The 27,789-nt window shown below is 39.7% G+C and overlaps 2 protein-coding genes across 4 annotated transcripts in view; one reads left to right on the top strand and one right to left on the bottom strand.

Annotated features, from left to right (window-relative positions):
• The window catches only part of SLC36A4 (solute carrier family 36 member 4), a 49,942-nt gene extending 37,804 nt beyond the window's left edge, over window positions 1-12,138 (bottom strand). For 2 of the 3 annotated variants that reach the window (XM_032426191.1, XM_032426193.1), the window contains exon 1: window positions 11,967-12,138. In XM_032426191.1, coding sequence (XP_032282082.1) covers window positions 11,967-12,018 — 52 coding nt within the window. In that variant the 5' untranslated portion in view covers window positions 12,019-12,138. Of the gene's footprint in view, window positions 1-2,539; window positions 2,794-11,966 lie in introns of those variants that run through there. The other variant, XM_032426192.1, reaches the window with a different exon arrangement.
• A 59-nt stretch (window positions 12,139-12,197) lies between these two features.
• DEUP1 (deuterosome assembly protein 1) overlaps window positions 12,198-27,789 on the top strand; it is a 202,557-nt gene continuing 186,965 nt past the window's right edge. The window contains exons 1-2 of the mRNA XM_032426313.1: window positions 12,198-12,671; window positions 12,778-12,905. The gene's annotated coding sequence lies outside the window, so the exon portion shown is untranslated. The remainder of the gene's footprint in view (window positions 12,672-12,777; window positions 12,906-27,789) is intronic.

Here is a 27,789-nt window from a genome sequence, read left to right as displayed (position 1 = left end):
ACCTAGCAGTCCCACTTCTGAGTATTTACCCAAAAGTATTGAAATCAGGAACTTGAAGAGATGCTAGTACTCCCATGCTCAGTTTAGTGTTATTCATGATAGCCAGCATGTAGAAACAATGTGCACTGACAGATAAATGGATAAAGAAAATGGGATGTATACATACAGTGGAATATTATTTAGCCTTAAAAAAGAAACTCTGCAATATGCAACAACCTGGATGAAACGTGAAGACATTATGCTAAATGAAATAAGCTAGTCACAGAAGTTCAAATACCACAATTCCACCTATATGAGGAATCTAAAATAGTCAAAGTCATAGAAGCAAAGATTAGTGTGGCGGTTGCCAGTGGTGGTGGGGAGAACAGGGAGTTGCTAATCAACATGTATGAAATTTCAGTTATGCAAGATGAGTAAGTTCCAGAGATCTGACATACAACATTGTGCTTATGGATGATAATACTGTATTGTACACTTAATATCTGTTAAGAGGCTAGATCTCATGATGTGATCATGCTACAATTTAAAAAACAAGACACTGGAAAAAATGCTTGAATACAGTTTATTCTTAAGTTATTTAAATATTCTTCCTCTAGGGGCACATGGGTGACTCAGTCGGTTAAGTGTCTGACTCTTGATTTGGGCTCAGGTCATGATCTCAGAGTCCTGGGATCGAGCCCCACATCAGGCTCTGCACTCAGTAGCAAGTGTACTTAAGACTCTCTCTCTTCCTTTTCCTCTGCCCCTCCCCCAATCACTACCACATTCTCTCTCTAAAATAAATAAATAAATAAATCTCTTAAAAAATATATTCTTCCTCTAATAATATTACTAATATGTGTAAAGTAAAATCCAATGAATTATCCAAAGTTCCAAATGGCTAGAGTCTAAATTAATGAGGATTTTCTATAATTCAAATTCCCCAACTTTGCCCTTGGGTAGTTTTTCTAACCCTTTGATCTGCAGGACATTCTCCACAGACTATTTTGTAGGATTTCCTCATTTCTTTTTCTTCAGTATCAAAAGTGGCTCAGCCTAAACCTGTGCACAGTGAAAATTAAGTGTTTCTCAGTATTAGAGAGCTAATACTGGGATATCTACTACATCACATTTATTCTGGTGTCTATTAATATTACGAATTATGTTCATCTTTTGTTTGAACAGATTCTACATCCTTTTCTGTTACACTCTATACAAAGAAAATTGATACTTTATCTTATAAAACCACTGTATTAGTTTGCTAGGGCTGCCATAACAAGGTACGACAAAGTGGGTGGCTTAAACAACAGAAATTTATTATCTAACAGTTCTGGAGGCTAGAAGTCCAAAATGAAGATGTCAGTATGGTTGGTTCCTTCTGAGAGCTAGGAGAGAAGGATCAGTTCCAGGCTTTTCTCCTTGGCTTATAGATGGCTGTCTTCAAGTTCCTAGGGCATTCTCCCCATATGCGTGTCTGTGTCTTTATTTCCCCTTATTATAAGGACACAAGTCATACTGGATTAGTGGCCCACCCCACTCCATTGTGGCCTTATCTTAACTAATTACATCTACAATGATTCTATTGTTAAATAAGGTCACTTAGGGACTGAAGGTTAGGACTTCAATATGAATTTAATCAATAACAATCAACATTTTTTGTTGCATCATCTTTAAACAGAAACGTGTTAATATTTTCATTCCAAAATTTATTCCATTGCCCTTGCTGACTCGAGTTCATTTGCATTTTTATTCATTCAGCTATTCAAATTGTCAGCTATTTGAACTCTCTAATTTCTTTCTGCCAGAGGATGTACAGTATGTTTTCTGCATTACTAAGCACATTATTTAAGTTCTTCATAAAGATAATTATCACTACCGGGGCGCCTGGGTGGCTCAGTTGGTTAAGCCACTGCCTTCGGCTCAGGTCATGATCCTGGAGTCCCCGGATCGAGTCCCGCATCGGGCTCCCTGCTCAGCGAGGAGCCTGCTTCTCCCTCTGACCCTCCCCCCTCTCATGCTCTCTCTCTCTCTATCTCATTCTCTCTCTCAAATAAATAAATAAAAAAAAATCTTTATAAAAAAAAAAAAAAGATAATTATCACTACCAATATATCAAAAACTGAACAATCTTTTATTTGAAGCATACCTCCCAAGAGATCACAGCAGCAATGGGAAGTCTGAAAAGTTTTCTCACAACTTAAAAAAATATGAACTCTGAAGGATAAAGTTTACTTTTAATGGCATCCCAAATAATTTATTTTTAATATCTTGTAGTTAAACCTGAATATATAGAAGTGTTAAAATAATCTATAAGTACTAGTTCTACTAGTTCTATAATTCACAGAATCTAGTTTTTATAATAATAGGATTACAAGGTACACTCAAATTCTCAACTAAAAGTTAGCTGGGCTCTCAGTCACTCTTAACAAATTTACACTGAGTAGCAACTGTGTTATTTAATTTTAACAGTGTAATGCCTTATGGTTTAAACTTTTCTCCACTTCTTAAATTCATTATTTCTCAATTTCATGTGGTTTAGGAAACATTAAATATGACTTACATGAAAAATAACTTTTCACATATATTTCTTTGGTCTAAATCCATTTGTCTCACCCCTCGCCTTTAAAACCTTAATAAAAATTTAATAATTCCAGGAAACTTCTCAAACTGTAACAATGAGATTAAAGAGTCAATTTTTTAAAGTTGAAACTATTTGAAATAAAAATAATTCTTAACAATGTTAGGAATTTAAGAAGTACACATTTATAAACTGTTTTTGAATCGACCATTATTTTTTTAAAAAGATTTTATTTATTTATTTGAGAGAAAGAGTACAAGCTGGGGAGAGAGCCAGAGGCAGAGGGAGAAGCAGACTCCCCGCTGAGCAGGGAGCCTAATGTGGGACTCAATCACCAGGACCCTGGGATCATGACCTGAGCCGAAGGCAGATGCTTAACCGAATGAGCCACCCAGGTGCCCCTCGAATTGACCATTAAAGCGTTGTGACACATTATTAGCCAAGTTCTAAGTATATGCTTAAATGTATTTTTAAAAACTACATTTAAAAAAAATAACTCTCTAAGACTTTCTCTGCGGTTTGGCCTATATTCTTCAGGTAACATTACATACTAAGAAATATATATCTGTTAAATGAAGTAAACTAAGAGTAGGTGAAGAAATCAGGTTTTAGGCTGATTATATTAGCTTGAATGATACAAAATAGTTACTGAATCTAAAGAATACATTAAAAGACACCTAACTACAAATATCGGGAAAGTGATATACTTACATACCCAAGAAGTTGCATCTTTAAATGGTAAGAGCCCGCTGAAGCCTGGATTTCTGAGGATGAGATTTATTAATAAATAGAGTCGACCAGTCATTTATAACTTTTAGAAGCTCCAGGTAATACTTAAATATAAAATGAGAAACTGTATTTTTGTTCCAAAGTTTGGCACACAGTATAGCAAAATGCAGTAATATTGTTTTCTTATATTTAACTCCTGAATTCTTTAGGAGAGGTTTTAGCATTGGCATAAGCCACGGGAATGAGTGGGACATTCCAGATTGGAGAATATGCACCTCCTTGATTATCTTTAGAGTTATTTAATGCATATGTATATGGCAAAAGATTAGCTGGAAAGCTTGAAAAGATTTTCGGAACAGTGCTAAGGACTCTGGACTTGATCCTAGAAGCTGTGAAAAGCCAGAGAAAGAATTCAAGTTGAAATGATCAGATCTGCATTTGGGTAGTATCACCTTGGCAGTGGTGACAAGGATCAATAGGAAAAACAGCAGCATTAAAGTCAGAGAGACCAATCAGAACACAGTACAGGTAAGAGATTGGTGAGGGCTTGAATTAAGTTAATTTGGTTGAAGAGAAAAGAATGGTTATTGAAAGGAGAGAAACAATAAGACTCGTTGACCAACTAGATGTGGAAGATAAAGGAGTAGAGGATGCTTCCTAGGTGACAGTTACGGAGAAAACTGAATGGATGCTGATATCCCTGAGAAAGGAAACACAGGGAGACAGTGTGGTGTGGTCCAGAGCCCCTGATCACAAATTTAAAAGCCTGGGTTGAATCTCAGTCCTACCTGTACTAGTTCTGGGAATCTAAGCTAGTCTGGTAACTTTAGTTCTGCCATAGGGAATGATTTCTCTTCCCTTAGTGGCCTTTTTCCTCTTGCTTCTGGCCTTCACATATGTTGTTCCTCCTGAATCATACTCTATTCTCCCATTCCCTGTTCTTCCCTTCCAATTTTGTATAACTACTTTGTCTAACTGTTCCTTCCTCATCTTGCAGGCCTCAGTTTAGACACCACTATTTCTCATTAGCTTCCTTAACCCCAAGTCTGGCTTAAGTCTCTCCCCCTGCGTGTCCCCACAGCACCCTACAAACCTCCTGTAATACCCTGTATTGTAATGGCCCATTCTATTCGTCTGCATTCTCCATGAAGTGACAGCAGTGATGTCTGACTTGTCTGCTAATGTATCCTCAATATTCGAAACATAGTAGATGCTCAACAAATGAAGAAATAAATGCATAAAAGAGAAAGCAGCATGTTAAGGAGGAAATATGAGTTTAATTTTTAAATCATGCAACCTGAAATTATATCCTGAATGAGCAGTTAGAAACAGGGTCTGGAAGTAAGTAGAAAATTTGGGGCTAAATATAAAGATTTGAGAATTATATCAGAATGCAGGTAATAAATGGCTGGGGTCAAAAGGCAGGATGAGGTCACTCAGAGATCGTATGGAGGAGAATAGAGCCGAAGACAGAATAATAGAGATCCACTAACATTTTAAATTCCAGTAAAAAGTTGGCAAAAGTAACTGAAAAGGAATGATCAAAGCCTCCACTGAGTTTGGTACAACAGACATCTAAAATTGTAAGCAAGAGATTAAAGTTTTCAAATCAGTCTTGTCAAGAACCGCCATCCCTTCCCGGTGAGCAGTTTCTGGCTCAGGTTCAAGGAAGGCAGCCCCACTCACCATGTCCTTCCCTGGGTTATTGCTTACTGTCCTGTCACTGTTACCTCTCTGATCTCATCTCCTACTACTCTTCCCACTGCTCACTCCTCTGAATGGTCACTCCCTGACAGAGAGGTAGAGGCAGGGAGAATTGTGTTCCTCTTCTCTCCTGGAACCACGCCATTGCAGAAAACAGAAAGATGTGGATATGGAAGCAGTCAGTAGGATGTTTTACACTGAATGTTTGTGTCCCCCTAAAATTCATGCGTGAAAACCCTATCCCCCAGTGGGATAGTGTTGGGAGGTAGGGCCCTTGGCATGTAATGGGGGTTAGATAAAGTCCTAAGGTGTCCTTCGAAGAAGAGGACACTTCTTACCATGTGAGGACATAGCAAGAAGATGGCCATCGGTAAACCAGGAAGAAGGCTCTCACCAGGAACTGAATCAGCCGGCATCTGCTCTCAGACGTCCCCCTCCCTCAGAACCAGGAGAAAGAAAGGTCTGTGGTTTAAGTCGCCCAACTGAAGGTATTTTGTTCTAAAAGCCTGAGCTGAGTAAGATACAGGAGTCGCCTCGCTTGGCACAATAAACTCTGGAGCCCTGCCTTCTGATCTGCTGGAGAAGAGAGCGGTGGCGAGCACCAAGACGGCCTGCGCACACGAGCACCGCCGGCAGAGCACCGTGCCGGGGCCGTGCGGGCGCATGAGCCCACCACAGCCCTCTCAAGAGCCTCTACAAATGGACTGTCACGGCGTCTCCCCAACATCTACTGCCAGGAGCCCGCCATCACAGCAGGTCTGTGCCTTCTGATGGAATGTACTCGTGCAAGAGGTCGCCATCCTTTTCAGTTCAGTTCCACAAATCTTACCACCCAAAATACGTCAGGCACTCTGAGATGCTGGGAATAAAGCAATTCCTACAACTAACAGGAATTCTTGCCCTTGTGGAGCTCAAATTCTAGTAAAGGAAAGAGACAATAAGTAAGTAGAATAGGGAGCACGCTAGTGTTAAATATTCGGAAGGAAAATAGGGATTGGGAGGGAGAGCCTGTAGTTTTAGTTAGGACAGCCAAATTAGGCCTCATGAAGGAAGAAGGATTTTAAAGAAGACCCGAAGGAGGACGGGGTGGTGAATACTGTGGATATCTGAGGGAAAAGCAATTAGGCTGTGGGAACAAGAAAGGCAAAGGCTCTGAGGATGTAGAGAGCCTGGTGTGTTTAAGTAGGAAGGAGGCCAGAGTAACCAGAGAGGAGAGAACAAAGAGGAGAGTATAGGAGAGGAGATCAGAGGTAACAGAGGACAGACGGTACACTGCTTTGTAGACCATTCTGAGTGACAGGAAAGCCACCTACAGCAGTGTTGTACAACAGAAATATAACGTGAGCCACAAACATAACTTTTTCTAATATTTACGTTTTTAAAGAGGGAAAAACAATAGGTAAAATTAATTTAATAATACACCTTATGTAACTCAATAGATCCAAAATATTATCATTTCAAAATGCAATCAACATAAAAAATTACTAACCAGACATTTTACATTCATTTTTCATACTAAGTCTTGGAAATCCAGCATGTATTACACTTACAGCAGATTTTAATTTGGACAAACCACATTTCAAATGCACATGGAGCTAAAGATGATCCCATTGGACAACACAGCAATAGAGAGTTTTGTGCAGAGGAGTGATATGATCTGATTTGTATTTTAACCAGGGCCTGCCTTCTCATGTGTAAAACGACAGTAACTTCTACCTCACAGAGGTTTTATGGTAATGAAATGAGATAACATTCAGGAAGCACAGCACCTAGTCCTCGGCAGGTAGGTCATCAATAAATCCTAGTTTTCTTCCCCTTCCTACACAATGATAGATTTTTTTAAAGATTTTTTTATTTATTTGAGAGAGAGAGAGAGAGCACACAAGCAGTGGGGAGGGGCAGGGGGAGAGGGAGAAGCAGACTCCCTGCTGAGCATGGAGCCCAACACGGGGCTGGATCCCACGACCCTGAGATCATGACCGGAGCCAAAGTCAGACGCTTAACTTACTGAACCACCCAAGTGCCCCGAGAGATTTTTTTTTTTTAAGATTTATTTATTTTTACTTGAGAGACAGTGCATGCCCATGCATGGGGTTGCGGGGGGGAAGGGGCAGAGGGAAAGAGAATCTTAAGAAGACTCTGTGCTCAGCACAGAGCCACTGCAGGGCTCAATCTCACAACCCTGAGATCATGACCTGAGCTGAAACTGAGTCAGATGCTTAACCAACTGCGTCACCCAGGAGCCCCCACGATGATATATTAGAAGCAAATTATGCTGCACAGGATTTTAAATGTAAATCTTTGACAATAAATTAGTTAATTTACCACCAATAATTAGTAATTGTGAGCATTTATGAGCTACAAACTGTGCTATAATACTGAGTAGGCAAAATGTGTTATGCCAGCCAGAAGGAAATAGAGACTAGGGGAAGACACAGACATTTAAAAATCTAACATGGTAGAAGCTTTAACAAAGTTAGGAAGGTTTGGAATAAAATCAGAACACTTGTGCAACATAATTAGAAGTTACAAAATACAATTTACATTACACACAAAATCTATTATTTGTCAACGTCTTGCTGTAATTTTTAGCCAAGTACTGAACTGGCAGTTCTAAAAAGTGCTATGTGATTACTATAGGTAAGAATTAACAATGTTTTATAAGATAAAACACTATTAAGCAATGGATATCAAACTACCTAATCACAGTTATTTCTATTTACAAATGGAAAAATTATATATGAATAAGAGACACTAGCTTCATTCAATATTATACACCACATATGATATACCATACATATACATTAATGGTGCATAAAACTGGAACATTCTTATATTAGGCAGTACTTGTATGATCTCCTACACTGCCCAGACAATTGTCTCAACCTCAATCTCCCAACCTAAAATCAACCTAAATTTCTAGTTGTAGTTAGAATTAAAGAAAATCACATTAATTTAGCAATATGTCTTGAAATCTTAAAAATGTTTATCCTTTCACCTAGTAATTCCACTTCTGACAAGCCAGTATATAGAAAAAAGGATTTCTGCACAAAGATGTTGATTGAAACATTATTTATGTTGAAAATTTGGCAACAACCTAAATGTGCAACAATCAGGAAATTGCTAAATTAACTACAGGACCTCCACTTTATAAAGTATTACACTGACACTAAATTATAGTTTTGAAGTCTGAGTGAAACAGGGAAAAGTATATCATGCTGAGTGTGAAAAAGCTGGATAATCACAGTATGAATTCAGTGATGTTTTAAAAAGTTAATTTAAAATGGAAGCAAGGAAATATATCAAAAATGGGAATAAGGGGCGCCTGGGTGGCTCAGTCAGTTAGGCACCCAATTCTTGATTTCAGCTCAGATCATGATCTCAGGGTCGTGAGAGTGAGCCTGTGTCAGGCTCCACACTTAGTACCCACTTGACTTGAGGTTCTCTCCCTCTCCCCCTGCCAGCTTTCTCTCACGCTCTCTCTAAAATAAGTAAATATTTTTTTTAAAAAAATGGGAATAAGTTGGGGCACCTGGGTGGCTCAGTCGTTAGGTGTCTGCCTTAGGCTCAGGTCATGATCCCAGGATCCTGGGATCGAGCCCCACATCGGGCTCCCTGCTCAGCGGGAGGCCTGCTTCTCCCTCTCCCACTCCCCCTGCTTGTGTTCCCTCTCTCACTGTGTCTCTCTGTCAAATAAATAAATAAAATCTTTCAAAAAAAACCGGGAGTAAGTTAACAAGGATAGAGATGTGCAATGGGATCATGAGTACTTTTTACTGTCTTTCTCTGGAAAATGCAAAAAAAAAAAGAAGAAAGTAATAAATTTATTACTTTTATAACAGCAAAATAAAGGAAATCATTTATATTTTGACAGTGGACAAACTAAAACAAAGTAGAAATAATTTCTTTTTTAATACAACATAATGTAGCTATCTAAATCTACAAACTACTATATATGTAAGATGGAAACAGTAACTATCTTATTCATTTCTGAAGTGGTAAAAATATGCACAGCAAGAAACCTTCCAGAGGTCCCCACTGCCCATGAAATAAAGTGTAGTTCTTAAGCTACACAAATAGCCAGGAAACCTGTATCTTAACATCTCTACCAGTGTCTTTTACATAGATATCCAATTTTTTAAAAATCCTTTTTAAATTAAATAATATTTGGTCATGTAGAAAATCAGAAGATATGTAAATAAGCAATATTTTTGAAATTAAAATTACCTCACCACCCAGAAATAACCACTGGTAACATTTTAGAGTATACACAAATACACTCACCTACTGTATGTTCTCATTCAGTCCCATGGCTTTAAATACTATCTACATGCTGATGACTTCCAAATTTTTATCTCTAGACCAGACCTCTCACTAACTCTAGAAATAAATCTAATTGCCTACTCAACATCTGTTTGAGTATCCTCACAACATGGCAGCTGGCTTCCCCTAAGTGAGTGATCCAAAAAAGAGAGAGCAAGGCACAATGTCTTTTAGGATCTGGCTTTGAAGTCACACATTATCACTTCCACCATCATCTATCCATTAGAAGCAAGTTATTAAATCCAATTCACATTCCAAGGGAAGAAAATTAAGTTATTCCTCTTGAAGAGACAAACATCAAAAAATCTGTAGACATCCTATAAAACCACCATAACATCCGAGTTGATGGCAATTTCATTCTTCTGGATACTCAGGTCCCTGGAGTCATCTTTGCTTCCTGTTTGACTCTCAACTCTTATCCAGTCCGTTAGGAAATCATGCTGGTTCTACATTCAAGTATATCCAGAGTCTAACCATTTCCACTCCCACTGCTACAAGCATACTTCTGTGAGGAACAGGTACATCTCTTTCTTGCATTTCAGAAATACCCATCTGCTTCTACTTCTACCCCTTACAGTGTAATCCTTTTAGAATTTAAGTCAGATACCTTGCAGCAGGGGGCGAATGGCTCCCCATTCTCTCAGAATAAAAGCCAAAGTCTTTACATGACCTCCAAGACCCTACATAACCTGGCCTCATCACCACTTTGATCATCCCACTTCAGCCATCTTAGCCTCTTTGCTATTTGTCTTTATTCTAGCTGTTCTTCCTGCCTGGAATATCTTTCCCCAGATTTCCACTTGACTTGTTCCTTCATTTCTTCGAAGTCTTTACACAAACCTCACTGCTTCCATATGATCCATCCTGACCATTTTATAAAATACTAGAACTGCCCAGCCCCCACCCTGACTTCTGATTTCTCTTACTCTGCCCTTTTTCCCATAGCACTTTTCACTTAACATAATATATAATTAGTCTTTACTGTTTATTGTGTGCTTCCTCTTACTAGAATACAAGCCCCACAAGAATAGGAATTTTGATCTGTATCAGATATATCCCAAGTGCCTAAAACAGTGTCTGGCACATAGGAGAAGCTTGCTGAATATGTGTTAAATGAACAGACATAACTTTTAAGAAATAATTTGGAAACTTTTCTCAGTTAATAAAAATGTATATGGTAAACATCTTCCCATACTACTTTTAATGGCTATTCAGTACATGACTATATGGCTATATCACAGTTTACCTAAACATTTTCCTTTAACTGGACATTTAGATAGTTACCAGATTTTCTCAACTACAAATAATGTAGTGAACATCTCTTGATGTAAGTGTTACACGACTTACTTCCTTGGGAAATATTTCTAGAAGTAAAATTGCTGGGTCAAAGGATATGTGCATTTTTAAGGACGAATGCATTATACTGCTCTTACCAGCAACCCATGAGAATGCACATTTCTCCACATCCTGAGATGTGTTATTAGTGAATTTAAAAGTGAGATGAACCTGGGTTCATATCTGGGTTCTGCCATTAATTAACTTAAAATTACTGTAATGGGGATAATAATAGCATCTACCTCACCCAATTGTGTTAAAGATTAAAGGAAACAATGCATATGTAAAGCACTTAGCATGCTGCTCGACACAGAGTAAACAATCAATAAAATGCGAAGTTTATTTCACCAGTATTATGACTTGAAAGAAATTACTTGCAGAGTGCCCTGCCCATTATTACAGGAACGCCAACCTATTATTTACTATAATGAAATGTTGCTTTAAAGCTCAACTTTTAAAAAATCATTTAATCATTCCGCATCAAATTAAAAATATTCCTAAATATAATGCATATAACTGGGCGGAACAATGACATGACTACCCTGACCCTCGCTTTTGTTTTCCTTTTGACAGCAGGAAACCACAATGTTTTTGCATTCCCAGTCGCCAGGAAGATAAGACCAAATCAGAGGACAGCAGGAAAACAAACTTGGGCAAGTGAGCTAGCTACAGGTATCCGGCGTCCGGTCTGGTCGGCACGTCGCGCTTGCCACTCCGGGGTGGCACAGGGTAAATGAAGGGTTCACCTGGGACTCGGAATGGGGCTGCGGCGCATGAAAGCCTTCAAGCATCACTAGGGAAAACGGTGAGAGTCACAGAGCAGGCTCTCGCTTTGACGTGCATACACAACGCACCCCAACCCCCAACACACGCACACGCACACACACACACACTCGCGCGTGCGCGCGCTCCCATTTGATGCCCTTTGTAGGCCCCGCTTGTCGCCGGCCCAGCTCCCTGGTCAGCGGGGTCCTGCGCGGGTGCGGTCCCGAGGTCGCTCACCTCCCGAGCCTCAGCTCACCCCATGTTCCGGGGAGGTTTGCTCGGCTGGGTTTTCAATTCAAACCCGTGCCAGACCCACGACCCCAAGAGCCTCGACCAGAAACATCCCGTGGCCACAGGAAAGCCACCCGCGACTGTCCGGGTCCGGCGACCAGCCGCTCGGACCTGGATGCGGCCGGGCCACGCGCGTGGGGAGGGGCGGCGGCGGCCCGGCGCAGGCACCCGCCTTCCCCCGCCGAGGCCGAGCGCCTGCCCGAAGTCCGGGCGCATCCCGCGGGCACGCGGCCCCGCGCCCCGGCCGGCACGCAGCACCCACCGAGCTCCTCGCGCCCCGCCGCCTCGGCCGCCGCCGGCGCCGCCGCTTCCATCTCTCGGGGGTCTCCAGGACGCCGCCGCCCCGAAGCGCGCTCTCCCGCCGCTGCGTGACCCGCGACAGGCGGAGGCCTTCCCAGCCGAGCGCGACCCACGCCCAGCGCCCGCCTCCTGGCCCCGGGCACCCCACCCGCGCGGCGCGGAGCATGCGCAGTGGCGCGGCCCGGCCCGCCGCGGTGCTGGGCGCCAGGGGCCCCCCTGGGGTTCGCGGGGCGCTGTGGGCGAGCCGCTCCGGGGCAGGAGACCCGAGCGAGGGAAGGCGCGACGGAGGAGGGCGGGATAACCCGAGAGAAAGGGCGCCTTGGGATCACCGGGATGGGAGATTAGAGCTGGCGGGGACCCAGGCCTGTAGTTCCCTGGAGGACTTTAAAGGTGACCACGAACTTAAATTTGAGGAGCCCACCTATTTGCAAGGCTTTAGCATTCTGTAAGGCACCTGGGAGAACGCAGAGGAGGAGGGGATTGTCCCCTTTCCGTGTTGGAGTTCTGACTGTTCCTTGGTTATCCATCTTTCTGTGCCCCTATTTAGAGAGATACAGGATGCACTCACATTTAGGATTTAATTTAATCAAATAGTTTCACTTCAAGGAATTTTCAGTGCCCTCCAAAAATACTTGGCATTCACCTCAGGGCTGAAAGAAAATTAAGGGTAAGAATAATTATACCGATGTGGTGTCAAATATTCTTAAGCACTATGTATATAATTCTGATGACAATCCTGTGAGATAATTCTAATATTTATATCCATTTTACAGATGAGGGAACTAAGCACACAAAGCTAAGTAACTCGCCCAAGGACAGTGAACTAATAAATGGGAAAGATGGAATTCTATCAGCAGCCAGAGCTGGGGCTCTCAACCAAGATACAAAGCTGACCTTTCAGGTGTGTACCAATTAATATTTGATGAATCAATAGATGAAGCAAGTTTTGGTTTGAAAGGAAAATATTTTAACTTTGAAAATGCTTTCTTTTTTTTTTTTTTCATTTCATAGTTCTTTAAAGTTCGAACACTAGACTTTTTCCATTTCAGTGGGGCCTTTTTGGAAAGTCTTTTTTGAGGGGGGAGTCTAATTTCTAAGACGACTGATGTTAAGTACATAGTGACGGTGTTAAATATTTAAAATTCTGAGATTAAAAAGGCACACAGTTACATAATATCTACATTTTTCCTCCTGTTGCATCCTTTGTAGGTTTTACTAGCTATAATGATGATTTGCCAAAACCATTTGTTTTCCCTCCCATCAACCCCAATCACTCACACATATCAACAAGCAAACCCCAAAGAAAGATTTGATTTGAAATGTCCCTGACAAGTAATATAGATGTAGGGAAGATAGAGAAAGAAGAATTCTATTCTAGATCATGGTTAGAGGAATAGTCCCTAATCTGCATTGATGGAGCACTATGTTAGAGATGAGTGGGAGAGAAAACAAGCATCAGACAGGTAATTGTCCACAAAACTACCCACTGTAATGAGAATACTTGGGACGTTGTGACAGAGGAGCATTATTCTTTGAGTGTTAAAAGGGATCAAAGCCATTGTCCTCTAATCTCAGAATCAGGAAAGCAGATCTGGCAGTGTGGGAAAAAAAAAAAAAAAAAAGCCCTGACCTGTAATACAGGCCTGGGCTTTTCTGAAGAATCCTGGGCTGAGGCAGGCAGCTAGACTCAGTGTCTTTGCAGAGTGATATGGAGATAAGGCAAATGATAGAGATGATCCTAAGATTCAAGAAAATTATAGTTTTCATATACCACTACTTGCGAAATCCTTACTGTCACTCTGCTCCAGGTCTTATAAATTGCAAGGGTTATGGGGAAAAGCTGTATAGGATAGAGACATAAAGAATCTAACCATTTGAATGGCAACCCTGGCAATTCCTTTCTTTCCTTTCCTCACTTTAACTTCCTGGATTATATCCCGATTATTTCCTCCCTTGTAACCATGGCACTTTGTTTATATCTCTGTTATAAATCTTCTCCCCTGGTATTATAATTGCTTGAGTCTCACGCTCTACTGTGAACCCCTGCAGGAGAGAAGTCATATCTTCTTCTGTGTCTTTGGCTCAGTTAGGGCCTGGCAGAGTGCCCTGCATGTTACTACTCCCTCAAGAATAGGTGTTGAAAGTTGTTGACTCTAGCCTCATAGATACATAAAAGAAAATGTTTAGAAATATTTAATGTCTCCGGGCGCCTGGGTGGCTCAGTTGGTTAAGCAACTGCCTTCGGCTCAGGTCATGATCCTGGAGTCCGGGGATCAAGTCCCGCATCGGGCTCCCTGCTCAGCGGGGAGTCTGCTTCTCCCTCTGACCCTCCCCCCCTCATGCTTTATCTCATTCTCTCTCAAATAAATAAATAAAATCTTTAAAAAAAAAAAAAAAAGAAATATTTAATGTCTCCAAACAGATTTTATGGAGCCATTTCCATGTGCCAGGGATGGTGCTAGATGCAGGGGCTACAGTGGCAGACAACACTAGTATAGGCCCCGCCATCCTGGACTTCATAGTCTCGCACAGGAGAGTGCAAACGAAAAGAACTAAACAAAATACTAACTGTGTGATTACATTGTTGGAGAAGGAAAGAAGGTGTTACTGAGGAACCTACTCGAGATCAGGGAAGCAGGACAGTCTCCTCTGAGAACATTTAAGCTGACACCTCAAGGTAAGAAGGAGTTAGCTAGGTGTCTGTAGGAAAAAGAGCAGTTCAGGCAGCGAGAACCGCTTTCCCCATTTTACAGATGGAGAAGTGGTGTGTTTTTGACATGCTGATTTACACCAGGGGACATCTAGATAGTGGCGTCTATTATACAGCAGTTGGAGTTGTAAAATTTCTTCATGTGTAAAATAATTTTACCAACCTCAGAGAGGTTCAATGAGATAAAGTTTATAAAGCGTTAATACACTGCCTAGTTCACAGAAAGCATCAAATAAACTGAGTGTGTTAGTTAGGAAGGTTTTTTTACCGTGGAGAGAGAGGCCAACTCAAACTAGCTTAAGCCAAAAGGACAATTTAATGAGGATATTGAGATCCCTAGGACAGAGATGTGACTTCGCTCAGGAACAGCGGATCCTGATGCCTCTGAGACTCTATCTCCTTTTCCACTAATTGCCTTTCTCTGTGCAGCTGCTTGTGCGTCTGTGCTAGTTTTTGCTGCAGAATTCCACTGCTTCTCAGGTTCATCTGGCAGGAAACATGGTTCCTAAGAACTGCCAATTTCTATATCTTATGGTTTAGGTGCCCAGAAAAATACTGGTTGCTTTTTCTCAGTTCTGATTTAAAATTTTCCCAGAGAAAAATTGTGATGAAATCACCTTGGATCAGCTCCCTACCCCAGACTAATCACGTGAGTGGCAGAGAAAGTCACACATCATGGTAGGTACTGATAGAACCATGTGGATGACAGTGTGTAAAGGGGAACAGTTTTCAAAAGGAGAAGATGAGCACACCAAATCCTGGCTGTCCACCCTATTTTGATTCCCCTCTATGTAAAATATTACTCATTATGTATCTTAAGGCTATTTTACTCCCTTATGTTTTCAGTGGATATGGAGACAAGCTTCTCACCATCTTTTAAATAATATCTGCTTAAATGACTTCTCTATTCTGTTAATGAGCTTAGGAAACATGATGATATAAACATGAATAAACATAAAACAAGAATAGAATGCCATAGAAAAAGAAATGTTTAGGGAACAGAAAGTAGAACAAAGAGACAAAAAGGAAGGAAAATAGAAAAAATAAGAAAATTAAAGGATCCATCCAGCAGATCTAAGATCTTAATTCAGAAATTTAAGGGCTAACAGGAAGAAGGAAAAAAAATCAAAGTAATAATACAACAGAAATTCTCGGAGTTGAAGGACATTTGATTAGAAGAATCCACTGAATGACCAATGCAACAGATGAAAACACAACTATGCCAAGACATACCATCATAAAATTTTAGACCACTAAGAATAATAGGAATATCCTAAAATCTTCCTGAAATGAAAAAAATAAAAGGGAGGGAGCTCACATTCAATTCCATACTAAAATTCAGTAGCAACATCAGAAGCTAGAGGATAATGGAGCATTGCATTACAACTTCTGAAGGAAAACATGTCCAGCTTAGAATTCTGTATCTAGCCAAACTGTCAATCAAGTGAAAGGGCTTTTTCTTTTTTAAATTTAATATTTATTTTTATTGTGTATTTAAAAAATCAAATAAGACTTATAACAAGAAACAAGTTCTGTTCCCCTTTTCAAGTGGCAACCACTTGGAACTTTTTTGGTAGTTTCATTTGGTATTTATCTCCATATTTCTAAATAAAATACTTATAGCACTGTTAATTTTTCAGTTTTAGAAACTATGGTCTCTCAAATATGAAAGTGAGAACTTAGTCCTTTACATCAACTTCGTACAGAATATTTCTCCCCACTCCAGCTGCATCTTCAGAGTCGTAACACATTCTCCATTAAAGTCATTTTTTTTTTTAGTATTATGGCTCGCATGTGCTTTTCACTGCCAAGGAAAATGGTGCACTATACCTATATTTCTTTTATCAATGTTTTGTTTTGTTTTGGTTTTGGTTTTGTTTCTGTGGAGTATCCCTTCCTGGTAACTTCTGTCCTCCTGCTCCAATTTGGACTAAGTGCTCTCCTCAGCCTTCAGTACAACTGTGATACTGGAACTTCCCTTTGGCATCCTCTCAGGATTCCTCTCTCCTGGGTTAAATCCCTGGTTTCTTGGATCCCAAGTCTCCTTATTTCTAGGTTTACTCCTTAATTTTGATAGAGCATTCCTCTACAGCTTTCTAAGGAAAGGAACATGAGAAATAAACAAAACTCTTTGTATAGAGCTTAAACAAAGCTCTTTCGAGCTCCCATATATCTTAAAACTGGTCCCTGCCAGTTACTAATTTTTATTAAGTCAAGTCCCAAAAGTCATCTATAATGTGAAGTGTATTATCTCTATATTCCTATGTTTTCCCCATGTGTAGTTGGGTTTTCTTTTTAAAGATTTTATTTATTTATTTTAGAGAGAGAGAGAAAGAAAGAGCAAGGGGAGGAGCAGAGGGAGAAGGACAAACAGACTCTGTGCTGAGCACAGAGCCCAACTCAGGGCTGGATCCTATGACGCTGAAATCATGACCTGAGCCGAAACCAAGAGTCAGATGCTTAACCGACTGAGCCACCCAGGCGCCCCTTTCTGTAGTTGTATTTAAGGCCAATCAGCCATATGACAAGAGGGACAACAGTTGCAGAACCTAAATTTTTAATGACTGGGAAAGACTGAATGAAGCAGATTTTCTAAAAAGTCCTTTAAAGTTTTATAGTCAAAATAAGAAGGAACCTTCTCATTAAGGATTCCTGACCCACAAGAAACAGGTTTAAAACATATTAATTTACCCAACCACCACTCCATCCCTCTTTAAAATTATTTATGTGCAGAATTTCATCACCAATCATAAATTAGAAGTCTTTTTTTTTTCATTTGGAATAGGAAAAGCTAAATTCTCCACACAATGTGGCTTTTATTAAAAGCATGGATGGGGTGCCTGAGTGGCTCAGTCCATGAAGCATCTGCCTTCGGCTCAGGTCATGATCCCAGGGTCCTTTGATTGAGCCCCATATCGAGCCCCACATCAATTCCCGCATTGGGCTCCCTGCTCAGCAGGGAGTCTGCTTCTCCCTCTGCCTACCACTCCCCCTGCTTGTGCTCAATCTCTCTCTGTCTCAAATAAATAAATAAAATATTTTTTAAAAAGCATTGAATTGAAATGCTATTTGTTTCACTAACTGACCTGAGGAAGGCTCTCTAGAGAAGAGAAACACTCCAGAGAAAAAGGAAGTTCAAATTGAAGAACTGGTTGACAGAATTATATTTATTCCCAGACTTCCCCAGTAATTTGGAGCAACACTGTTAAACTTGTACTTGCAACATGTACAACTAAGCATACAAAACAGTGTTAGTGGAAAAAATCCTCTTAACAATAAGCAGACTGAAACATATTTATGAAATGTTTAGAAAATTTATACTTATAAACTTTGAATATTTCAAAAAAAACTCTGGAATTATCTGCTCCCTAACCCCCAAAGATGGAACTAGAATTTAAAACCTGGTCTGTGTATTCTTTCCTGTATTGCAGTGATTATAATAACTATCTATGTGGCAGGCAAAATACTATGTACCTGATAATGTTCTCCATTGCCTTCCATTTTACCCTCCAGATCTACTTTCCTTTCTTTTCCATTTCGCTCTGGGCTCTGGAAAACTACCCTGTACAGAATGTTTCAGTGGGCTTCCTGAGCTCTGGCCTCTGATTAGGTTTGGTGATTGGAGGTAGAGGAAGGAGATCAGAAGAGGTTAAATTGGTAAGAAATTCATTCCTCTGGTGCCCTCCTTACTGAGTCACTACAAGTTGGCTGCATCCCTCTATGACAGCCACAGCTTCCGTCCAGCAGCCCTCCCTAGGGTTCCTGTAAACACTCCTTCCCATTGCCTGTCTGGGCCTAGAGGCAGGAATACTTCTCCTCAATGCCTGCTCGAGGGCACTGCATCATCCCTGTTGATTTTCTTAAAAATCTGTCTATAAGTTCCTCTACTTGGCCCCCCTCAATTAACAATTTGTGTGCCATTTCCTAGAGAGACCGTTATAAATGCACATACATCATCTTGTTTATTTCTCTTAAAAAAACCCAAAAAACGTCAAGTAGTATCTTCATTTCACAAATGAAGAAATCTCAATTAAGAGAAGTTAAGCGAGTTGCTAAAGATCCAACGACACTGTGTCCAGAAACATTTAATCAGGCAATGGGAAATCACATTCCCATCCCAGATAGTTCTCCAATCTTAGAATCCTATGGGCTTTCATTAGCACCTCAATAACTTTTGTTGGGGATGGTTATTTATACAGGGTAATAGTTGTCAGTCAGGAGGACAGCAGTTACTGAAGCAGCTGTTTTCTTGATTTTGGCCAAAGACTAAGGCCTCTGACCAAAAAAATACACCATGCTGAATGAACAGGTGCATGGGCACCGACAGAGGGGCCCCTGTCTTATGTCACCTCACCCTGTGTAGCCGTCTTTCATCTCCAGCCCCGTCCATTTTCTTCAGGGCTGATTGGGAACAGAAGTTTTGGTAATCCTTCTCCCCCTCATCTTCCCTTCCCCTACTCCAGTCCCAGGAAGGCCCTACTGAGGATATAGTTCCTAGGGCTGGGCCATCAGATTGTAAGTTATCTGGGAAAAATTATCCATTGAGACTCCATTTTTCTGCCATTTGGCAGTGAGGCAGGGATGAGGGTTAAAAACAGAGTAAAATGATAAGAGCAGAATAAGTTTAGTTCAGGTTAGTCCCCTTCACTAGATTCTTGTTCCTCACCTCTTCTTGTTAGTCATACAGAAAAGAGAAGGAGATAATTTTCACATCACAATGGTCTAGTTAATTTTGTTAATAGTAGTAATAGTAATCAATACAATAACAAGAAAATCTAACTTTCATTAAGCCAGTCCCCATGCTAAATGCAGTGCAGAATTACCTCATTTCTCCTCCACAACAACCCTGTGAGGTAGGTGTTCTATTACTTCATTTTTTAAAAAAGATTTTATTTATTTATTTGAAAGAGAGAGAGAGTGAGCATGAGCAGTGGGGAGAGGCAGAGGGAGAAGCAGACTCCCCGCTGAGCAGGGCGCCTGACATGGGACTCGATCCCAGGACCCCGAGATCATGACCTGAGCCGAAGGCAGACGCTTAGCCGGTTAGACTGAGCTACCCGGGTGCCCCTACTTCATCTTTTAGTCAAGAAAACAGGCTTAGATAGACTAAGAAATTTGCCCGAAGTCCAACAGCTGGTAGTCAAGTTCACTTATGACTCTCGGATATACGCTCTACACCACTCGGTCTCCCAACGGCTTGACCTGAGCTCCTGAGCTGGCAGGGTGTGGCTGCCATTGTGCACTGCTGACCACTGGCTGGTGGTGTGATTTAGTCATGAGAGCATTGCACATATCTGCCTATCCATTCTCCCCATATAGCTAATCAAAGATTAGGAAAATCATCATGAAATCAGGTAATTGAGCTTCTTTGTTGGGCCTTAACTCTGCCATAAATGTCACTACCAACATATTTAACATTGTCCTCTGAAAATATTACTCTTTGAAGGGCGATAGAAAAAAAGTGACTTATGGCTAGTGCTAAGAAGCACACTGTATTTTCCCACATTATTTATTCCTCTTGTTATTTAACATCAGTGGTAAAAAAGGCTTTAAAGCTTGTGCTTAAATAAATCCCAAGTGTACTTCTACAGTCCCAAAAGTAAAAGAGTGCTTTCAAAAATTAGCTTCTTTCCATTATAAGTATTATGTATTGGTGAGACATTAACCTACATGGAAATTATTTAACTTGATTTGTCTTCTAATGAAACTATTGTCACGCCGAGTATAAAAGTCTAGTTTTCTCTGGACACTAAGAATTCATGATCCTCACATATAAGTTTAACTTGATAAGTCTTCTCTGTTTTAGGCTTTTAACATCAAGGTTGGTTTGGGATTTAATCTGACAGGCTGTACCTGTTGACTTTTGTATAGCCTGCTTTTCGTCATAGTTGAAAGAGAATGTGTGAAAGACTTACTTATGTTAAGTATGTCACCTGAGACACAGGTCATGCATGAGGAATCCCAGAATTCCTGCTACCTGGAACCCTTTCCACAGTGATTTAAGGAATTTGCTCACAACTGAATGACACTTTTGAGTGATACCAGCCACACTGGGGAGGAATAGAACCATTCCTCATTAAGGAAATCTGGCTAGAGATGCCAATCTCCAGTGGGCCTCTTTAGAGAAAGTAAACACAAGCCGTATAACCTGCTTTCTGGTAATAAACTAAAGTGATGTGGAAGTTAGAATGTTCCACTCAGGAGAAAAGAGAAGTTCCAGCTAGAGGATTGCATTCCAGCTCATGTGCTGGGAAGTTTTTAAGACAAGAAGTTCTTGGAGAAAGGTACCATTGTAAAAAGAAAATGTCACCTACCTGTTTCCTTTAAGGCCAGGCTGGTAGACAATCACATGATTCTCCATTTATATGGTACTATTCCTGTCAGTTTTGTTTTTCAGTCATAATAACAGATAATTGTTCATTGTGTGATTTTTCTCTCATGAAAACAGCTAAGGACTTTGACCTGATTTTCTCAATAGACTGCATCCATTTTATAATAAATTAGATCATTGATTGACTACTTAAAGATGGGCCATTACATTAAGTCAGAGAAATGAGAGATTGACCAAGGAAGAGTTCACTTTGCATAATATAAATATTTCCTAATTCATCCTCCAGTCAGCTCTTTGGACCTCCATTAGTTGTGTCAAGAGACTCTCTATCATCTAATGAGTTTGACCTTAACTTCGCTGGAGATTATTCAAATATGACGCTTTAAGGAAATAAAAAATACAGTTATCTATATCACAACATTTAGAATCTTTTAAATAAAGCTCTAACTTATGTTTTTATTTTCATCCTAATTACCAAAACTTGACTCTGAAATATGAAGCTCCATGGGTAAAGTTTACTTGGCCTCACATCTTCTGAACTTGGACGAGTACAGTAGGGATGGAGACAGAGTGGACTTTCCATTCATGGGGGGGGGGGGCTGGTTTTCCACACAGAAGAGGGTGCTTTCTGGAGTTGACCATAAATGACAGCCTCATGCTGCACTAAATAGTGTCACTCAATTGCTATGGATGTTCCACAGCTTGATGTCTTTGCATGTGTCCTGGAATAAATGAAGCCTCTAGCCAAAATTGGGCTGAATTCCAGATTGTTTAACTAAGTGATCAAAGAATTCCAAAAAAATAAAATAAAAAAGGCTGCCCTCCTATATCCTGGGGTCCAAACCAATAAAAGAGCATATTGTTAACTGCTGCTACTCACAGGGATTGGCTCCTTCCTTGCAGGACTCTTGAAACCCCTTTAACTGTGTTTATAATGATTTGGTGCTGAAACATCTATCATCCTTGTAGCTATCTTCTGCTACTGTTGAGAAAGAAATAGAAACCAGGAAATGGGGTGCTTTACAACAGAACTTTCCACCATGTCTAGAGTAACATACAACCATATCCTTATGCCTTAAGTGAATGTTCCTCAAGCAAATAGCTATCCCCATGCCCCCCTTTTCCCTCTCCTTTCAGGGCTTGGTGTTTTGGGCATTTCTGCTCTAACAGAGACTATTCAGTGTCTCTTTCCTTCTTTTATTGAAATACAACTTTTAGCTGTACACATGACAGCCTAGTCATCTCTGCTATCTGACTAGACTCTGGTCAATGAGATAAGATCAAAGAATATGTGCAAAAATGAGTCTTACCCTTGTAACCATGGAAATAAATGCAACACTCTAGGCATGGTAAGTCAACAGAACAGAAGGAACCTGGGCCCTTGATGATTTCCTAGAGTAAAGCTGGTCATACCATCTTGGACTTTTATATGAGAGAGAAATCTTATTTAAGTCATTGTATTTTGGATCTCTGTCACACACAGCTAATGAATACAAGCTTTCATTCAGGTGACTACAAGATTTAGGCTAAATCATATGAAGGAAAGATTACAGACTCTTACTCAAGTCTGTTTAGCCTAACAGAAAATGTCAGCAGAAACCTTCCTCCACACAAATCCTATGTGAAATTTTATATGTGCTAATCCAGATCTACAAAGGAAATCAATTTACTTTGCTAGCAAACTCTGAATTTACAATGATACTTACCAGAATTCTTCTTAGACAGATGCCTCATTACTTGGACAGTAAAAGAGCTTGGGCAGTATCACTTTCTATTGACTTACTTCTCAAAGTCAGGTCTGTGGATGAAGAGCCTCCTTATCTTTTCAAACTTCAGATCTCAGACCCCACCCCACATCTACTGAATCAGAATTTCTATTTTAAGAACACCAGGAGGACACCTGGGTGGTTCAGTCCATTGAGTGTCCAACTCTTGTTTTCAGCTCAGGTCATGATCTCAGGGTCATGGGGTCGTGCTCAGTGTAGAGTCTGCTGGAGATTCTCTCTCTCTCTCCCTCTGCCCCTCCCCCCCTCGCATTCTCTCTAAATACATACATACATACATACATAAAATCTTAAAAACTCTGGTAGTTAGTGTGCGCATTAATGTTCAAGAAGCATTGTTATAGGAGATAATATGAAAGAGCATGATAGAATTTTTATATTCTATAACAGTAGTTCTCACATTGTGGTCCCCAGACCAGCAGCATCAGCATCAGCTGGAAACTTGTTAGAAATACAAATTCTTCTCCAGCTAACATCATACTCAATGGTGAAAAGCTTGAAGCTTTCCCCCTAATATCAGGAACAAGATAAGGATGTCTGTTCTTATTACTTTTATTCAATGTAGTACTGGAAGTCATAGCTACAACAATCAGACCAGAAGAAATAACAGTCTCCAAATTGGTAAGGAAGAAGTAAAACTGCCACTATTTGCAGAAGACACAATATTATATATAGAAAACCCTAAAGACTCCACCAAAAAAACTATGAAACTAATAAATGAATTCAGTAAAGGTACAGGGATACAAAATCAATATATAGAAATCTGTTGTATTTCTATACACTAATAATGAAATAGCAGAAAGGAAAATTAAGAAAACAATTTTATTTACAGTTGCATCAAAAAGAATAAAATACCTAGGAGTAAATTTAGCCAAGTGGAATTTAGTGAAAGACCTGTATTCTGAAAACTATAAGACACTGTTGAAAGAAATAGAAGATGACACAAATGGAAAGATACACCATGCTCATGGATCAGAATAAATAATATTGTTAAAATTTCTATACTACCCAAAGCAATCTACAGAATCAATGCAAACCCTATCAAAATTCCAATAGTATTTTTCACATAACTAGAACAAAAAAAAATCCTGAAATTTTTATGGAACTACAAAAGACCTCAAATAGCCAAAGCAATCTTGAGAAAGAACAAAGCTGGAAATCCCAGATTTCAAACTATACTACAAAGCTATAGTAATCAAAGCAGTATAATATTAGCATAAAAATAGAGACATAGATCAATGAAACAATATTGAAAGCCTAGAAATAAACTCATGCTTATATGGTCAATTAATCTATGACAAAGGAGGCAAGAATATGCAATGGGGAGGAAAAAGTCTCTTCAAATGGTGTTGGGAAACTGGGGAGTTACATGCAAAAGAATGAAACTGGATGCCTGTTTTATACACAAAATAAACTCAAAAATATGTTAAAGACCTAAATGTGAGACCTGAAACTATAAAACTCCTAAAATAAAACATAGATAGTACACTCATACACATTGGCTTTAGTAATATATTTCTGGATATGTCCCCAGGCAAGGGAAACAAAATAAAAAATAAGCAGTGGGACTACAACAAACCAAAAAGCTTTTGCACAGCAAAGGAAACAACTAACAAAACTAAAAAACAACCTACTGAATGAGAGAAGATATTTGCAAGTGATATATCTGATAAGGAGTTAATATCCAAAATATATAAAGAACTTGTACAACTACACACACACACACACACACACACACACACACACACAAATTATCTGGTTTAAAAAGGGGCAGATGACCTGAATAGACATTTTGCCAAAGAAGACATCCAGATGGCCAACAGACACATGAAAAGATGTTCTACATTACTAATCATCAGGGAAATGCAAATCAAAACCACGATGAGATATCACCTTATACCAGTCAGAATGGCTAGGATCAAGAAGATGAGAAATAACAAGTATTGGCAAGGATGTGAAAAAAGAAGACTCCTTGTGAACTGTTGGTGGAAGTGTAATTGGTGCAGCCATTCTGGAAAACAGTATGGAGGTTGCTCACAAAAATGAAAATAAAAGTACTATATAATCCAGTAATTCCACTTCTTTTTTTTTTTTTTTTGAAGATTTTATTTATTTATTTGACAGAGAATGAGAGAGAGAGAGCACATGAGAGGGGGGAGGGTCATAGGGAGAAGCAGACTCCCTGCTGAGCAGGGAGCCCGATGTGGGACTCGATCCAGGGACTCCAGGATCATGACCTGAGCCGAAGGCAGTCGCTTAACCAACTGAGCCACCCAGGTGCCCAGTAATTCCACTTCTGGGTGGACTTTATCCAAAGAAAACAAATACACTAATTTTGAAAAGATATATGTACCTCTATGTTTATTGCAGCATTAAAGAAGATGTAGTATATGTACACACACACACACACACACACATACACACACACATACACACAATGGAATATTAGTCAGCCATAAAAAGGAATAAAATCTTGCCATTTATATCATGAATGGACCTAGAGGGTATGATGCTGAAAGAAATAAGCCAGACAGGGAAAGACAAAAACTACAGAATTTCACTTAAATGTGTAATCAATAAAACAAAACAAATGAACAAATAGCAACAACAAAACTGAAATAGATTCATAAACACACACACTCACGCACACACAAATTATCTGATTTCAAAAAGGGCAGATGACCTGAATAGACATTAGAGAATAAATTGGTGGTTGCCAGAGGGAACATGGGTGAAATAAGTAAAGAGGATTAAGAGAAACAATTCAAATTATAAAGTAAGTAAGTTACAGGGATGAAAAGTATAAGATACACTGTGATGGGAACGTAGTCAATAATATTGTAATAACTTTGTATGGGGACAGATGGTAACTATACTTACCATGGGGAGCGTTTTGTAATGTATATAATTGTCAAATCACTATGTTGTACAGCTGAAACTAATATATATGTCAACTATACTTCAATCTGAAAAATAATAATTAAAATAATAATTATTAATAATATATAATAATTAATGATTATTATATTATAATAATATAATAATAATAATAAATAATTTTTAAAGGGAAGACAGATTCTTGGGCCATAATGCAGACCTACTGACTCAGAAACAGTGAGGGTATGTCCCCGCAATTGTACACTAACTAGCCCTCCTCAGTGGTTCTGATGCTTGTTGCTGTTTTAAAGCAATATTTCCTGCAACTTATTTTTTGAAATAGTAAGGTCTCTGTTATGTGAAAAGGGTTTCATGGTCAAATAAGTTTGAGAAACACCAAGTTTAAACAGTTTAAAATGCAGAGTTTCTCCGTCTATAATGTTAATATACATGGCTATCTCTAAGAGGGTGATATAGAATGCAGCATTTAACAAACTCACTTGACATTTTTCATGAATTAACTCTTAGGACTAGTGTTCAACAGACCAAACTTTGGGAAATGCTCTTCCATACTTTCCCAAAATCACTGAAATAATTTCAGGCTGAGGATACAGTTTGTGATTTGTTACATTAAACCTGAGATTTCCAGAGAAACCAATTCAAACTTCGGAATCATTACTTCCTTGTGACACTTCTTTCCAGGCATCTGGCATCAGGTATAGTCACTAAGATCCTGTATTCCTCTTTGTCTCACAGCTACTCCCGTCCTTCTGTCCTAGAATTACAGGATTTGGCATCGCCTAAAACAACATCAGTGGCCCATTCAGCTTGAGAATTATCTAACATTTATGAGCACTTACTCTCTTCTAGGCATTGCACTATGTACTTTCTTCTGTGTTACTTCATTTAATCCTCACACTAGCCCAGTGAAATAAATACTGTTATCAATATTTTACAAATAAACCAAGGCTCAGAGAGGAAATGAATCTCAAAGCCCCATAGTCAGTAAGAACAAGACCCAGGACTCCAATCTGATTTGATGGATTTCAAAGCTTCTACTCATTCTACAATTTCCACTGCATACTTAAGGCTTCCAGCATCACCCTGTGGGCTAAAATATTGACTGCATGCCCCTATCTTTTTAAGAAGTCTGATCTGAATTCCAGATTAGCATAGAGGCTTTTTGGGGGAGGGGGCTGCTAATATATTCAGAAATGAGGGCAAAACCCAGGGAAGTTTTGCTAAAATAAATAGCTCTTGCCTTTGGAAAAAATCCAGAACAGTTCTACATGTAAAATAAGCCTTTCAAAAATCAGTTAGTATTCACTGATAATTGAATCATGTGGATGGGAAGAGGGACAATCGTATTTGACTTGCATGCCCAGTGAATTTGGGAAAACAAAACTGTCCATTTAAAAGAACAATGTAAGGCCATATATGCCAAAAGCCAACTGGATTGAACAACTTCTCAATGCTACAGGAGTTAAAAATAAGTAGAGATACCTTCTACTTGGGCTGCTGATGAACTTCAGCTCAAATCTCAGAATTGTAGTAGAGAAGGCTAAGTAGTAGTTCTGAGGAAGGAGAAAGCAATGGGGTTTGGAGGACAGTGTGACTACTTCACAGAGCAGTTCACCTCTGAGTGAGCCTTGATGATAGGGCAGGTTTTGGAGAGGCCCTGGGATGACCACTTGGCTGGAAAGTGAAGAAAACGTTGGATGCAGTCAATGTGACTTCCAAGTTCAGGTATCAGCCCCAGTTCAGGCAGAGCTATGCCTACTCATCATCACAGGGCAGTATTTACAGAAGAGATATGGCTCTCAGTCAGTGGAAAGTATGCCTTGCTCTTCTGAGAAGCCTGCTCTTACATCAAGTCTCAGTGCAGGGATCTATTGGATTCATCCCAGTCAGTCCCTTCAGGATTAATTCAGCACATCAGAGTATCTCTGTACTTGCTCTCAGCACTCACTCCTTCCCTTTTGTCACTCATCTGGAGTTGAAAGAAGGGTCTGTTGCTGACTTCATTCCCAGGGATGTGATCCATGCTCTAATAGGTGAGGTCCTAGTTTGCCAGAGATCGTCT

The sequence above is a fragment of the Phoca vitulina genome, unplaced genomic scaffold (genome assembly GCF_004348235.1).
Source record: "Phoca vitulina isolate PV1807 unplaced genomic scaffold, GSC_HSeal_1.0 scaffold34, whole genome shotgun sequence".
Classification (NCBI taxonomy): Eukaryota; Metazoa; Chordata; class Mammalia; order Carnivora; family Phocidae; genus Phoca; species Phoca vitulina.
The sequence above is the reverse complement of the archived record's forward strand: the minus strand, read 5'-3'. Positions and strand labels throughout refer to the sequence as shown.